Below are 17077 nucleotides of genomic sequence, written 5' to 3' on the forward strand. Positions count from 1 at the left end.
GCAATACTGCGTAGTGCGATCTTTGCACCAAGGCCAGGTGGCAGGTAACAAGTGTTCTGCTCTTGATGCAGCTGTTGTTCCACGTTCTGGTGCAGCTGTATTGCTCTCGAAGCAGGAGAACAGCAGTCAAACTAGTAGTGTGCACTCTACCTCATTTCAAACCGTGAAACGATTGCTACCCGGTTTCCCCCCATTCTTTCCCTTCGTTCATATCCCGCACGTCATCCCGTGACATTTCTGCATTGTCGGCCTGTGTGCTTTTCCTGAAGTTTGGCAATGCTGCAACAGCACGAAGCTCAAGTTTGTGGGCCCTACCAATAAGTCCTTGAATTTTGCCTCAAACGCCGCGTTATGATGGGGAAACTGTCCTTCCTCTCAAATTTGCCGGAATTTTCCTGCCACTGACTTCGTTTTATGGACACTACAAGGTAATCACTTCATCATTTTGGGGCTATATTTACACAGGGTCCATGCAGAGTGCACAAAGTTATGTTCATCTAGAGGAGTGTTGAACACCAAGTTTTGAAATTTCCAGCGTGAAAATTTCCAATGTTGGAAATTCCGGTCCTCTCCTGTCAGTTCTCGGGTATTTTTTTTTTCCGGCACCATTTACCAAGTCGTTCTCTACTTAACTTCAACTTTTGTGTTTGTTCAGACACAGTTTGGGAAGTGTATACATGCCCACACTTCGTGTATGCCGCCTTGCAGGCAAATGCGAGTTGTCGTCACACACACACACACATGCACGCACGCACGCATCACAGAGAGAGAGAGAGAGAGAGAGAGAGAGAGAGAGAGAGAGAGAGAGAGAGAGAGAGAGAGAGAGAGGGGGGGGGGGGGGGGGGGGGGAGGGAGGGAGGGAGGGAGGGAGGAGACCATGGTTACCAAGTGGCATGGATGACTTAAAGGGGAAACGGCAAAAATTTAGAATATACATTTTGTGGGTCAACATCTCAAAAACATGTCTTAGAGGAATAATTGAGTTGGGCAGAACAGTTCGTCATATATTAAAAAATGTTAGCATGCGTGGTCTCCACGCCATGCGGTGCAGTCCAACCTCCATTTCAAAACGCACAATTTTGGCTGGTTCTCTGGAAGAAATATGCTGGTTTGATGTTATTAAAGGCATTGATTCATCCCCACGCGCTGTAAAAACACCTTGCACATGACTAAGTTTGCATTTACGGCCAGCACAAGATTCTGGGCATGGACACGATGCGAAGTAATTCACTTGTGGAAAATGAAACTCTGTGGTGGATGCTTGTTGACATTCACTGTCAGCTTATCATTGCTTATCTGTCAGAACTTACACTATTGATTTATTATCATCTTCTGACTCCCAATCGTAGCCCTGCTTGCAGGAATGAGGTGCGATACGCTGTAATCGTGCCCGGCAAGCTTTCAGCGAGGCAGTGTCATCGCTGTCATGTGAAGAAGAGTTCTGTACCAAGAGTCTCCTGCATTGCAGTGCACCTAGCATTTTCTAATGGAAACAATGCCAAACCAGTTGGAGATACTATTGTCAGAAAAGACAGTTTTACTTTGAAGCAACAGTAGACATCCAGAAATTCCCTCATATGGAAGTGAAACCGGCCGGTGAACACCTGGAAGTGTGCAAGGCTGATTTGAAGCACTCTCCTTCTCTGAAACCAATTCGACACCATCCGACCAATAACACCAATCGACGGATTGGTATTATCTTTCAGCTTCTAGCTGGAGCTGTTATTGCAGAACTAAGGCGTAGGTGATGTGAAATTACGAGTGGCATGCTTTTTTCGAGGAACAGTAGCGGGCGACAAAGATGGAAAATCTCAATGCTTGAAAGTGGGTAACTTAGTAGTAGCGCAAAATATGAATTTAACAATTCAAAACCAAAATCAAAAGGGCTGGAAACTGGCTGAAAATGCCAGGTCCACTTGTTATGCATGCGGGATACCTCCAGAAATAAGCTTTGGCAGAGTAAAACTACGCGTACTCCAGAACAAAGCTCACTAGTGAATGGCTGGAATCGTTTTCACATAAGTATCACCGCTCAGCGCTGTCCATAGGTCGGCAAAACAGAAAGAACTCACTCAAACTCAATCACATTTTTATTTATTTACGCTGTACTCAATCAAACTCAGACTCAAAAAGTTCGTCTGTTCACAAAATCACTCGTACTCACTCATCAAATACTCATTTGTAATCATACTCACTTGTACTCAAACTCATTTGTCCTCACGAGTATTCGTACTCAATCTGTACTCATGAGTACTGAATCTGTACTCACTCTGTACTCATGAGTACTCAATGAGTACTACTGCTCATGAGTACTACTCATGAGTACTACTCATTCTGCACTCGCGAGTACTACTCATTCTGCACTCACGAGTACTACTCATTCTGCACTCACGAGTACTACTCATTCTGCACTCATGAGTACTCAATCAGTACTCATGAGTACTCAATTTGTATTACTCACGAATAATCAACTTATCTGCACTGTTATCTAGGTGGTAGCTCGAATGAAAGACTAAGTAGAAAAATTAAATTGTTTAATTGATTAGAAAAACACAGGTTACATATAAATCAGGACAGAGGAAGAAAACGTCTGACGCGGTGCACTGTCGTTGGGCGACTTACTGCCCGAAGGCAAGTACACTGTACATGTGAGAAAGCGAAACGGAACGTAAGCACTCGCGTTGCGCCTGGCGTCTCGTCTTGTTCTCAGGCAGGGTTGGGCTCAGGGGAACTCGGGGCTTGTCGGTGCGGCCGTGGCCGTAAACTGCGTTTTTCTGCGTGTATTCGGGTGGCAGCTTTTGTCGTCCGTTTTCGTTTCCGGGCGCGCTGATACGTATCCTAATCGTGCTCTGAATCCGAAATGCGCCTGCCCCCAGGCACAATGAAGCGTTCGCGTAGATTGACGTCCGTTCGTATCCAGATCACTGTCCGCTTGGCTTGTTCACAGATGCTCGATGCTGGCGTTTGTTTTTTGTTGTTCCAGATACTAGAAACTTCGTTAATAGGGTGTTCGTCTCGTTGAGTTTCGGTGAATTTCAAATCTGCTTGATTTTATTGTGTGTGTGCCGTGGGATTTACTTCGTCAGACCTGAACTTGACAGTGTTTACGGCGTTGCGTTGGTTGCGCCGCTTCCGTCGGCGATTGTGTTCGTGTAGCTCGTCGCGTGCTTGATGCATGTGGGGGCGTAGTCGTCTGGTTTGTCCGGTGACGAGCTGCACTGTGTAGGGATGGCATAGTTCGGCGCGTTGAGGACGTTGCTTGAATTGACGCGTGCGTTGCGTATGGTGCGGGAGCCGTTTGGCTTTTCGTTTAGTGTGCGGTAGCGGGGCGTTTTCATATAGGTGGCATGGCTGATCGGTCAAAGTCGTTGCGGCTCCGTGCTCGCAGTCGCCGTGGTTGTTTCGGAAGTGAAACCATTGTGGTGGGGAAGCGGGCGTAGTTCGTGCCGTCCGTTCGGTCCCACATTCCTCGGCGTTGCAAGCGTGACTTCATCGTCAGGGCATTCGATGCTTCGTCTGGATCGGGTTCATTCGTTGCCGTTCTTGCCGTGTCCGTGTCGTCGCTCAAGACCTCGTCTTTTGCCCGTTTCGAGAATGCTATAATCGCTATCTCTCCCATACAAGCAGGACCCGTTTATCGCGAGTCCGCTTGCTCGCGGTTGCGTCCTCTTGTACGAAATGGTGTTTGTCGTGTGAGTCTCGATCGGAGCGCCGGTGCCGGTGATCTTGTTAATTCTGGCTCGGACATGCCGCGTGCGCTGGCCGTGTCTTTGCTCGTTGACGGACCTACTTGCACGAGTGTCATGTCGTTCGTCCGCTGGACTCGGGCGGGAGCAGCGGGTGTCAGAGAGCTCGTACTTTCCGGTAGGGTTAAACCGCGTGCGCTGGGTCTTTTGTTGCTTGTGGCCAGGTGATTTCTGCGGTTGTAACATTCGCTGGCCAAGTCCGGATAGCACCTGCAGTGGGAGCGGAGGATGTCGCGAACAGCAGATTCCTCCGTGTGTGCTGCGGCTTGGTGGCGTTCCGTGCGCTGTGCATTTTCGTTCTCCGTGGTCAGCTCCACTGGTTCAAGTTGGATGTCGTTCGTCACTTCTGGTGCGTTTCGTGCGCTGTGCGTCTCGTTTTATATATGAAACTCCCCTATAATTGGGGTGCGGTCGTTCGCTACGTATGGTGCATTTCGGGCGCGGTGCGTCTTGCTCGCTTGTCGTGGCCATATCCACCAATCCGGATGCGATGTCGTTGGTTGCGTGGACCCGCGCCGGGACAGCACGTGCGAAAAATGTACGTACCGGCTCCGTTGCGTTTCGTGCTCTCAGCGTTCCGTTCGTGTACGTCTGTAGCGGAAGAGCGGGTGCCAGGAACGTGGTGCCTTCTGGCTCGTGCGCACTGCGTACGTTGCGCGTCTCGTTGCTCGTTGCTGGAATGACCTGCGCGTGGGCGATGTAGCTCGTGGGCGATGTAACAGAGCAACGTGCGTTTGTGATCTCGCCAGAAATGCACTGACCTTCGATGCATCTCCGTAATCGTGGCGATTACCTGGGAAAGGTCCGGTGAGCACGCAATCACAATTTTGCATGCGTCGTCTCGTTCATGTGCGTGCCGTCGTGCATTCTGCCTGTGCTCGGATCTCGTGCAGTCCAGGCACCGTGGAAAACGTGCGGCCGGCTCTCGCCAGTTGTCTCAGAAAACTTTCTCGTTCATCACGCAGCTTTCTGCTCTCAAACAGCATCGCTTGCAGGGTCATCTGCCGTTTGTTGTCGGAGGCAGCCTGAAGTAGCGTTGGCACATTCGTTCGTTTGGAGAGATGGCGACGTTCTTCGTTGTCCTCTAGAAGACGCAAGATAATGTCGTCCTTACGGCCAGAGCAGGGTAGCCCTCGTAATCGTAGTGCGCTAACGAACTGCTGTTTCTTCGTAGAGCATAGGACGTAGCGTTCCGTTGAAGTCAGCACTGTGTCGACCACCGCTGGCGTGGAGTGCATCGGTGCCCCATGTCTGCGTGCTGCACTCTCATAGTCGTGGTGCGGTCCGTCCAGGTTGTCCGTCCGTTCGTCCTCCTGTGGCCTTAAATCATGATCCTGTCGACTGCAACATCTTAGCTAGGTCGTGGCTCGAATGAAAGGCTAAACAGAAAAAAAATAAAATGTTTAACTAATTAGAAATACTGGGATTACATATACATCAGGACAGAGGAGCCTGAGAAGAAAACGTCTTACACGGTGCATTGTCGTAGGGCTTCCCACTGCTTGAAGGCACGTACACGGGAGAGAGCGAAACGGTACGTACGCACTCGCATTTTGAATCGCGGGCTGAATCGCGGCTCAATCGCGGGGCAGTTGGCCTGTTGTAGAGAGGGCGCATTATGTACGTGAAGCTACTTAACGGCGACCCCAGTAGCTCCCATGTGTACAGCGGGGCGTGATATTAAGTTGCAATAATGAATTATCTTTATGACGGACACAGACAGACAGACTGACAGGCCAACATTGTCGCGCTCAAGTGGCCAAAGAAAGACTATCGTCTTTAAAACCATCTGGAAAGAGATGCTGCCGCCGCTGTTCCGAATTCTGTGAACATTGCGCAACCGTACCCCTCGCAACCGCCGCCAGCCCGCAAAGTAAGAGATAAACAGAAAGACGAAAACCGGCTAGCGCGCGAAAAGCCAAAGAGGGAGGTCCCGCCGCGAAAAAGGGACAGGACGGGCACTACGCGTCGTTGTGTCTATTTCCGTTAACAGCTAGGCCAAAACCCACACGGGTCTGATCTTACTAATTTTTCTATGCATGTGTGTGCGGTTAACCAGAGCGCCCGACACAAATTTGCTGCACCTGGCGACGCGCCGACGGTGGGCCCGATTTGCGCCTCGGTCAGCCAGCCCGCGGCAGACGTGCCGCAACTGGCGGCACACGGCGCCGCCGAGTCTACTCTCCTTTTCCCATCGAGACGGCCGCACCAAATCATGCTTGGGACGACCGGCCCGCAAAAGACACGCAGCGACGAGTAGACTCTGGAGACGGCGCCGCTAAGTCGCCTCCCCTTTCCCATTCGTGGCTCGGCTGACGCAATCACTTCGCCTGCATTCGCCGGATTCAAACTGCGGCCAGTGATAGTCCTGATTGGAAAGATTCGAACTGCACGCAGCTGCGGCGGAACCCCGGGGGTATAAAACCAGCCCTGAAGCAGCGGCTGTGCGGCGGCATTTCATTGGAGGCACTGAGTTGAGAAGTGCCTTTGTGCGAGCCATGTAACGCTCTTGCTACCTTTGTATATATTGTATATGAATGCAGCTTAAAGGGACACTGAAGTGATATGTAAACATTGCGGGATTACTAGCGCAAATTGTAGTCCGGAGTCCCCAGGCCATGTTTCGACCACTCTAGGCGCGTTTACGCGATTTTATTTAGTAGAAAAACTAATTCGAAAATGCTGTCCTCCTCTCTTTACGCTCGCCCATTTTCTGTGGCGTTTTCGTGTGACGTCAGGAGGGGATGAGGTGGCAATTGGCTGGCTGCGCTACTGCACGGCTCCCCGGCCTTCAGACAGAGTCAGTCGGCCCAGCGTTTCGTCCGCCGGCCGCCGGCGGGTCGTCGCAATCAAGGAGGTTAAAAAAAATTGCTTGGTCGCAATTCGTTCGCTTAGTTGAAACGAAGCCAGGACACGTTTGTGAATGGAAGAATGTGCCTTTCTTTACTTGGTTTGTTTGTACACTGTATCTAGCTCCAAGTCAAGGTCGCTTCACACAGGCGCTGCACAAGCGCACATGCGACGCTTCGCTGACTGGTACGCCAGTAGGAAAATATAAGGCCTCTTGAAGGCGGGAGAAGAGTCAGCGAAGTTAATATAGGTACTAAATAAATAAAATCAACTGATATTTTTACCGTACAGCGTAAAACTAGGGCGCGGGAAGCACTTTTTTGCGCTGGGCGAACAAGAACAGCGGTCAGCAGCACGACTACGCATCTGCGAACGCTTTTCCGTCTACGAAATGCAATTGCTAGACGTGAGCTACTGTGGAAACTCGGGCGACGCTTACTGCACGAGCGCAGTACAACAAATAGTCACCTAAGCTGCTTGAAATGCCAAAACTAAATAAAAGTGTAAACCGGTTGTGCAATATATACCCTATATTAAGAAGACCTGCGGATCCGGCTTCGTGGCCGAGTGGGCTAAGGCGTTGTGTAGTTCACCGCAAATGTTTTGCAAGTCACGAGTTCGAATCCCCCGCGGGTACGTGCTTTTTTTTTTTTTTTTGTAAGTTAACTTTTATGTTTTCCGCCGATGTTTTCTATATTGAGTTCACCTTTTTTTGGGCCACAACGTTCATGTCTACACGAACTAGTTCACAAAACACGCGCAGGCTGGCACTGGCGCGCTAGCGACTTCTCGTTGGCGTGCTGTTGCCATAAGCACCGACTGCTTGCAGGCAGTGGGCACAGGCCAGAATGAACAGACCCTTGGCCTGGTGCGAACACGCTTTTTCCGATACAGGCATGAGGGAGGCAAGCTCCAAATATGGGGGAAAAGCGCATGACATTTGGGCGTCTGCGGGTATGCGGAGGGCGTTCATGCACTGCGTAGGTCTCGGCTAGTGAATGCTACGACTACAAGCCGTCCTGGGAGGCTTATCTTGTGCATTTTACAGCCGCCAACATGGCAGAAGCGCGGTACGATGATTACTGAGATATTGAGAATGCCCATCCAACAACGCCATTGGTTATGTTTTACAGAACCGAAACCGAAACTTGTTTGATTGCTAACCTCGGGCATCGTCCAATCACGGCGCCCCTCCTCTCAACGTCACAGCCTTAGTTGGTGCGGCCGCCGCAAACCGCGCATGGTAGTTTTTCTTCTTTCGCGCTTTGTAAAATAATTACCGATTTGTGAACCGGATAAACGATGAAAACTGTGCTAATTTGAGCCAGTCTACGCAGTGCAAGCAAAAACGGGAGCTTGACAAATTCACTTCAGTGTCCCTTTAAAATCACCGTCGGCTCGACAACTTCATCGCTCTCCTCTGCACCGCGTCGATGGCGGACTGAGCAGGGCAACGTCGCAACATCTATGCATCTGTATTGTTAACCTGTGGCTTTTGTATCTATGTTGTACAACGCGCCCCTTATGTAACACCCCCTGTGGGGTCTTTAAGGAAATAAAGTGAAGTGAATTGAACAGTGGTGACTGAGCTAGAATAGCCCAGTTCCAACAGTGTGCGTGTGTGTGTGTTCGGGGGGGTGGGGGGATGAGAGGGTATCGGTCGCAGTCGAGGGCCGCAGTGCACCCAGTTGCTGCCGCTACTTGGCAGCCGTTACAGCAGCGTAGAACTGCTCTGCCGTGCTTTGTGTACTCGAGAACAAAATTTGTAGACGCGTTTTTCAGAGGCGTGATAGCTTGCACTGACGTCACTGTATTGCCGTGTTGGTGGGTTGGTGGGTTGGTTGCACAGTGGGAATCTGCAGCTCTTATCTCGAGCAACGCGGATGAAGCTGACAGCGATCGATCAAAAAGTGCAGTGACGTCGTTATGTGCAATCCACATGTTTTACGAGACGTTCCAAGATAGGAGCTTAAGCGACAATCATGGCGTCTGGCGTTGGCGTTCATCAATTCGAAACAATCCTTCACGAGGCCACTCACAGTGCGAGCTTAAACTCCGCGGTATAGTTGCTAGCGAGGGGTGTGCGCCCGCCTGTAAACAGTAGTGAAGGTAGGGGAATTACAACCACCGAAATTCACCATCATCGTCAGCGCCCTCATTACACGGTGGCATAAACGAGAAGCGGCGAATCGGGTTTCCACTCGAAAGTAAAGCCATTCGAAAGCAAAACGCTCCTCCAGCGGCAAGATGACAGAGCTCTTCGACAAAATATGCGAGGCTAAACAAGGCGCCGCACGCGTTGAACTGGATATCATGATGTCCGATTCACAACTCACAAACGTGCTTAGGTGTACTCGGATATTTTATTTCCATTGCTGGGGCAAATTCCACCGCCGCGCCTGCACGCTGTAGTGCACGGCGGGGCTATATGCTCACTTGTAAATGGCACTACACGAGACCATTTTACTAGCGAACCTGAGCAAAACGTTTCAAAACGGGAACCTAATAAAACCATATGGGCGCACGTACATCAGCCAAACTGTCGCTTGAATACGCACAGCTAACGTTACAAACCACGCAGTCGGTTTGACGCGAGTTACGTAAATTAACTGCGACTGTTGAAATGAGTGGTTCGGCTCACGAAACGACTACACAGCGTGACATGCGTCTACGGAAACTTCTGAAGACCGAAAAAGAGAGACTTCAGTACGCCTAGTTCGTGCGTTGTTAGCAGCCTCCACCGCCTCTCCCCTAAAACAATTGGAAGGGAGCAAGCGCAATGAAGCCGCCACGCGTTCAGAGGCCGCGTCAACAAAAATAACTGCGGCAGTCAACAAGTCTCATCAGAGAAGAGCAACTGCGGCCGCGTTTCCCGCCGGGCCCTCACCCCCTCCTTTTTCCCTCTTCACCGTGACCCCTTTGCGAGCGACCGCCGAAAAACGCTTGCAGCGCCAAACAGGGACCGGGAAAGGAGGGAGGTGCAGTTTTCGTTGTGTAATTTTACCATGCTTGACAGTTAAGGTGCACAGCGGCACCGCTAAATGTTTGCGACTCGTACACGCGGGTCCAGACTCGAGCTCGTGATAAAACTTGTTTGCACTACTGTACTCAGGAGTGCATATACTCATGAATACACAGTACTCATGAGTACACAGTATTCATGAGTATTGTACTCATGAGTGCTGTGTACTCATGAGTATTGTACTCATGAGTGCTGTGTACTCATGAGTACTGTATACTCATGAGTACTGTGTACTCATGAGTACTGTGTATTCATGAGTACTGTGTACTCATGAGTACTGTGTACTCATGAGTACTGTGTACTCATGAGTACTCATACTCATTAGTACTCAAACTCATGAGTACTCATACTCATGAAAACTGTACTCATGAGTACTCACACTCATGAGTAGTGTACTCATGAGTACTGTACTCACGAGTAGTGGACTTACCCCTGTACTCACTCGTCATCGTACTCACTGTTTTTTTCTGGGTGTGTGATCACTCATCATCGTACTCACTCGTGAGTTTGAGTACAAATGAGTGTACTCACGCGTGAGTACGCCGACCTATGGCGCTGTCATATTACAAAGCTGACAGCATAATTTCATATTTGACTCACTGGAAGCCTGTTTATCGTGAACATTTGATGTTAAGTGCAGCATAACTATGAGTGGCACGCTTTTCTATCAAGCACAGGAGTCAAGCCCCTTTCACAACAACATACGCACCTTAGGTGGCAAAAGCGCCGTCAGGAATCACAATACTGCCAGAGGGGAAAAATTTAAAACTGATTGTAAAAGCTGAAATTGCCAGTTTAAAGGGACAGACGACCAATTTTTGTGGAGTGGATGTCCTGTAGCTCATGCAAAAGCCAGCATTTTATATTGCGCTGTAGCCACAGGGAAATTCTAAATAAATTGGTTGAAATAATTTTAATTTGTCACTAAACTTCCTCAACGCTGAAAGGTGGCGTCATGTGTCTAAATGTGTCACTACCGTGTGTATACAAACTGCCTTGCTGGTGTCAATGTGTGATTCAAAAACCACTTAGAGGAATAGAAAAGACTACATTTTATTCTTTTTTTTAGCTGGGGACGAGTTTCGAAATGCCTCTTTTCATCTAACGTACAGTTAAAAGTATGTTGCTGTGCGGCTCACTGTCATGGCAGCTGGCATTCCTTTTGGGAGCGTACTTCAAGGCTGGTACGTCTAAGAATTTTGCTTTCAATCGTTCTAGGGCCCTATAAGGGACACCGTTTCAGTTCAAGGTGTTTTAAGCGATGCCCTTTCATTTGGGATAGAGAGCATGTACTCCGCAAAAGTCAGTTGTCCATCCCTTTGAAGCATCGATTACCAGTTATCGATCTAAATAGGCATGAAAATGAGGCAGTGAAGTTAATTCACACATGCGAGATGTTGCTGCAGTAGCCGGCTAAGTTGGAATGTTCATGTCTCATTTTTAGCAGGAATGAAGCGCGCGTGCTCCAAATTAAACGAAAAATTAGCAGTGGCTTAGCTCGGCTATGCCGTGATATACGTAGCGTGAACTAAGGTTCAACAATCAAATCCAGTCCGGTCCAGTCCAGTCACTGCTCCTTGCACACACGGAGCACGGCTCTTCTCCAGGAGCCACGCGAAACGGCTATCAAGCGGCTCCGGTGCAGCGTCAGGCTTGGCTACTGCACACCGGAGGCGCACAGATAGACACACGCCGGCGTCAGTGCGTATGCCGCGGCTATGACGTCACTCCTCTGGAATGCACAGACCGGCGAATGTGCACACTCAATTCTCTACACACCCGTACTCCAATTGGATTGGATTGGTTAATTCAATGCAATGCATTGCATTGCATTGAATTAACTGCTTGCGCTTACACAGCACGACCCTTCAGGGTCCACGCGAAACTGCTCAACCTCAGCCAGTGTAGCTGATGCTACAAAAATGCCTACGTAATTTCACAATGTTACGTACTTTTGTCATCGTATTGTTCCCTTCTTGGTGTGCGAGTGTGTGTGTGCACGTGCGTGCGTGCGCGCACGTGCGTAAAAAGTGGTGTTGCTACCAATCGATCTCAATCTCGACTAGGTACCGTGTGAGCCTGGTGAAAGACGACTCCAAAGCAGTCATCGAAGAGAAGACTGTCACTGCAGCCAGTGTCGGGGAGCCCACCATGACAGACGTGTCCTTCAAGAAGGTCCCCGCTGGGGCATATTTCCTCCGCATTCACCCCGATCACCCCGACTGGTACGCGGGGCACTCGTGTCACGTCAGCACCTCGGACGTCTTCACCATTCCACCAGGTGAGCGTTCTGCTTTTGTGTCTGCTTTTAACATGTGGTATGCCCCAAGGATTGTACAGCATTACTAAACTAAGGCCTAATAAACTCGGGGAAGCACAGCGGTTTGAGATAGGCGGCGGGGCAGTGGAAGTTGTTGGCGAATATATCTACTCAGGACAAGTAGTGACCCCGGATCCCCACCATAAGGCAGAGATAATTAGAAGTACAAGAATAGGGTGGACTGCATTCGGCGGCAGGCATTCTCGGGCAATGAGTGGCAGCGTACCATTGTCCCTGAAGAAGAAAGTATATAATAGCTACATCTTACCGGTACTCTCCTACGGGGCAGAAACTTGGAGGCTCACTAAGAGGGTACAACTTAAATTGAGAACGACTCAGCGGGTGATGGAGCGTAAAATGATAGGTGTACCATTAAGGGACAAGAAGAGAGCTGATTGGGTCAGGGAACAAACGCGTGTTAAGGGCATACTAGCAGAAATTAAGAAAAAGAAATGGACGTGGGCAGGGCATGTAATGCGAAGGCAAGATAACCGTTGGTCATTAAGGTTAACAAAGTGGATCCCTAGAGAAGGAAAGCGGGGCAGGGGGTGGCAAAAAGTTAGATGGGCAGAGAAGATGAAGAAGTTTGTGGGGATACATTGGTCACAGTAAGCTGACAGGACCGGGATAACTGGAGATCTGTGAGAGAGGCCTTTGCCCTGCAGTGGGCGTAGACAAGATGATGATGATGATGATGATTTCCCAAGCGCTTGTATTGAACCCAGCTGCTTTAGAGTCCAGTGTGCCACATCTCGTTGTCAAGAGCACCTAGCATGTTGCTGTTTGTTTATACCAGAGTACCTGTAGCTAGAAGTGTGCACAGTGGATGGGATTGGCAGTCGGTTGCTTGACGAGTGTGGTTGGCAATACAGGCTGAGCACCTTTTTCTGAGAACACTTGCTTTTAAACGTGCTAAGCATAACTGGGACGAAAGACTCTAAGTATTGCGGGAATTCCGGAATGAGAACAAGGTACCGTATTTTCCGGTCTATAAGTCGCACCTTTGTATAAGTCGCACCCCCCTCAAATAGACAGTTTTTCAGAAAAAAACGTATATAAGTCGCACCGGTGTATAAGACGCACCGGTATACAAGACGCACTTATTAATTAGGTGAACTCATAGTGAACCAGATCGTTAGAAAGAGCGGCGAAAGTACATGGTTGCGGCGGCCGCCACCTATCAACGCATCGCCCGGTAGGGAGAGCTAGTCACGTGCATATACTGCCCAAAGACTAGACAGAACTAACTTTTCAAAAATGGTTTATTGATACACACACATAGCATGTACTTACAGACGGCGTTTAGGCAAAACCATTGAAGTCTTCTTCCTCCGACTCGCTAACAAACAATTCAGCAACTTCAGGTGGGAGTTCCGCCGGCACATTGCTGTCGTCCTCCGACTCATTGATGTCTGTTTCGTCAACATCGTCACCACTCGCGGAATGGATCATTCCGGCCTTTATGAACCCGGCTACAACTGTTTTTGTAGAAACGGAGTCCCACGAGTGTGACCCATTTGGCCACCTCTCCAAACGTCGCGCGTCTCTTGCGTGCTGTCGTAAATCAGCGCAATAAAGGTGTCATGGCGGACAGAAGTGACGCGACCGGAAGCGGCCCGAAAATCGAAACTTATCAGAAAGCTGTCATTTTAAAAATTAGCAGCACGTTCACCTCCTTCAGAGTAACTCTCTGTAATAATTTATCAGCGGCATTTTATTTTTGCAACCCAGTTTGATATTACTGTGAATTTATTCTGAACTGTAGTCACTGCGCTTCTGCACATGGCAGAAAGTGGCGCGCAGTTGTCGCAGACCATTATCATTGTTTTTGACTAGAAAAAGCTGCAAATTTATTGGTTTAACGTGCCAAAGCAACATTTGGACTATGAGAAACACCGTAGCGGTGGGCTTCGGATTCATTTAGACCATAGAGCTGTGTCTCTCAACGTGCACTGGCCACGCGCAACCGCCGCGAACCGGATTTATTCCATACATAAGTCGCACCGGTGGATAAGACGCACCACCGAAAATTTCAGAAAAAAAACGCGACTTATACACCGGAAAATACGGTAGGCACCCTTTGTACACGTTCGCCGATCAGTGGACGCTGTCTGAAAAGGTGCCTTTGTGTTTCAGATCACAAGGCGAAGCTGGCTGTCTCCGTCTCTCTGGCGTGCGGGCTGGCTCTGCTGTTGTTCCTGTCGGCAGTGCTGCTCCTCTACGTGTACATCAGAAGTAAGTCGCCAGCAGTGCCCGCCCTTTGTGTTCGTTTTTCGCGCAGAGAGGCTGTAGCAGTGAGGAGCACTATTCTCGGCAAACTTGAAATAGACCGGTTTGAAGCAGCTGAGAATATATTATGCTTTATAGCTTGGAAAGTACCCGCTGCGGTGGCTCAGTGGCTAAGGCGTTGCGCTGCTGAGCACGAGGTCGCGGGTTCAATTCCCGGCCGCGGCGGCCGCTTTTCTGATGGAGGCGAAAAGCAAAAACGCCCGTGTGTACGAGATTTCGGCGCACGTTAAAGATCCCCAGGTGGTCAAAATTAATCCGGAGCCCTCCACTACGGCGCGCCTCATCGCCTGCGTTGCGTCGGCGCGTTAAACCCTACAATCAATCAATCAATCAATCAATCAATCAATCAATCAATCATAGCTTGGAAAGTGAATAAAATTGTATATCTCTCTCTGCCCCTTTCGTTTTTCGCGCAGAGAGGCTGTAGCAGTGAGGAGCACTATTCTCGGCAAACTTGAAATAGACCGGTTTGAAGCAGCTGAGAATATATTATGCTTTATAGCTTGGAAAGTGAATAAAATTGTATATCTCTCTCTGCCCCTTCTTTCTTTGTCGCTGCTTTTTTTTATGCAGCATTTTTCGGGAGACTTCTTTCCCTGCTTTTATAGCCATTTACATCGTAGCCTAACTCTTTCCGTACGGCGCCATAGGCCATCGGACATGGAGGTCTAATGATTTCAAACGTCCCACGAAAGCAAAAAAGAGAGCCTGGCGGACAACTAACGCCATCTGGCATATTTATTGACTACTCATTTTTCGATTTTATTATGTTTTGTTGATATTTTGCGTGCAGAGACCGCGCCAAGAGTGAAATTTTGCACCCGCGGTAGTGGTGAGTTGTGTGAAAACGGCGTCCGCTATATTTGCGCTGTATTTACAAACAAAACGGGCTTCTTATCTGACGACTGCGGCTTTCACATTGATGTGTAGGGTCTGGACAATGTACGGTAGGGATATTTTGCCAAATGCGCCGCCTCATATCGCGTTATCACCTTCATGATAGCCTGGCACTCGTGTCAGATTACCCTACGGAGCGATGCGCGACACTTCTCAAGGACGCTGGATTTTTTTTCTGGTTTTTTACCACTAAAGTGAAAAGGATTTTGTGTCAGAACACAAAAAAGTGTGCTTGGATGCATGACCGACTTACACTCGAGTGGCTTCGAGGAGTGGCACAGCCATCAGTCCCGCTAGTTTGATGGGCCAACAAAAATACAAAACTTGGTGTAAAGTGTTGATATATATATTGAATCATAGCCAAAAATTGTAGGAACAATGTGTATATCTTAGAATTCCTAAAATAATTTTTTGGCTCATTACAATCGCCTATATACGTTGCGTGGATACTTTTTTGTGCATTTTTTCCTGATTATTTGACTAATAAACTGTAAGTAATTGTACCTTTCACAAAACTGCTGGTATGTGTTTGTAAGAGCAATCTATAAGCTACAATTACATGCATAGCAATGCTAAATGTGTCCTTAGCTCAAGAGAAAAAAATAGTTTTGTGGAAGCACTCAAAATCTGCTGTTTTTCCGCCGTAACGAAAGAGCTAACTATAAGAGCTGGACGAATCAGTTTTATTTGCCTAATGTTGATGGCACAACTTGTGTAATTAGCAGTTATGTGAAGTCTCTCCATTATGGGGGGACATTTTTTAAAAAATTGGTGGAAGATTCTGTTGGCAAGAAAGACTGATAGACTCACTTGCGAGCCATTTTGTAACAGGGAACTCCCGTGTGGGTCCTTCCTGTCACTTAGTGATAGCACGAGAGGAAATAGAAACTCAGTGCAGCTTTTACGCAGACTGCTTTGTGCAAGCGAAGTTGTTATATACAAGCCGAATGTGTATACAAAATGCTATTCAGGGTGAACAAAGTTGGACAAGCCAGCTTAATCATTCAGTAGCTAAGGGATGCGCTAGCTTGTCAGTCGTGCTGCCTTTTCTCAACTGATTTCAAATATGCCATTATTTTTTGAGTAAGTCAATTAGTTCCCAAGATAATTAGAGATAGTCATTTTTGGAGGAACAATAAAAAAAACAGGGTTGGTCGTAGAGCTGAAATCTTAATATTTTCCAACACTATGAACACTGGTGAATGCCATAAGAGAATCGGTTTTTCGATGCACCGCATGGAACTAATTTTACAGCTCATTAATCTTTGGTGGCACCAGTGGCAAGGAACCATTTTGAATACCAATTTCAAACACCAAAGTTTAATGAGCTGTAAAATTAGTTCCGAGCAATGCACCAAAACACCGATTCTCTTATGGCACTCACCAGTGTTCATAGTGCTGGAAAATGTCAAGATTACAGTTCTACGACCAACCCTGTCTTGTCTGTTGTTCCTCCAAAAATGACTCATTATCTCTAATTATCTTTGGAACTAGCTGACTTACTCTAAAAATAATGGCATATTTGAAATCAGTGTGAGAAAAGCAGTAAGACTGAGAAGTTTCACTGAGTTTACTTAAAAATTAAAAGAAATATTTTTAAGAGCCATGTCCCCGCTTAATTGATATTCAGAGTCTAGGTGGCCAGATTTTGAGCTGTTAAGCCCCTCCTCCCCGTCATCTCTACAAAATTTTTGTCAACAAAAGCAGCAAAAAATTGGAACTAAGGGATTGACAGATACAGCAAACGAGCCAACTTTGCGAACTTTGCAGCATTCCAATTTTTGGTGAACTTTGAAACCTGGTGTGAAAAAAATGTTGCCAACTGTATCCACTCTGTTGACTTTTATTTCCCCTTGATCAACAGGGTGGAGTACAGACCCAGTAGTTCAGTAACCAAACCACTGTGGTAAAGGTGGCACGGTTTCGTTTCGTCATGCCATTTTGTGTCCCGCA

General features: G+C 48.1%; 1 protein-coding gene across 2 annotated transcripts in view; it reads left to right on the forward strand.

Annotated features, from left to right (window-relative positions):
• The window catches only part of LOC144179614 (uncharacterized), a 62922-nt gene that overhangs the window by 17422 nt on the left and 28423 nt on the right, over window positions 1–17077 (forward strand). For both annotated transcript variants that reach the window (XM_077708033.1, XM_077708034.1), the window contains 2 exons: window positions 11685–11899; window positions 14075–14173. In XM_077708033.1, the coding sequence (XP_077564159.1) occupies window positions 11685–11899; window positions 14075–14173 (314 nt within the window). The remainder of the gene's footprint in view (window positions 1–11684; window positions 11900–14074; window positions 14174–17077) is intronic.

This window comes from Haemaphysalis longicornis, unplaced genomic scaffold (assembly GCF_048455015.1).
Source record: "Haemaphysalis longicornis isolate Haplotype H1 unplaced genomic scaffold, Haemaphysalis longicornis Haplotype H1 scaffold_4, whole genome shotgun sequence".
NCBI lineage: Eukaryota > Metazoa > Arthropoda > Arachnida > Ixodida > Ixodidae > Haemaphysalis > Haemaphysalis longicornis.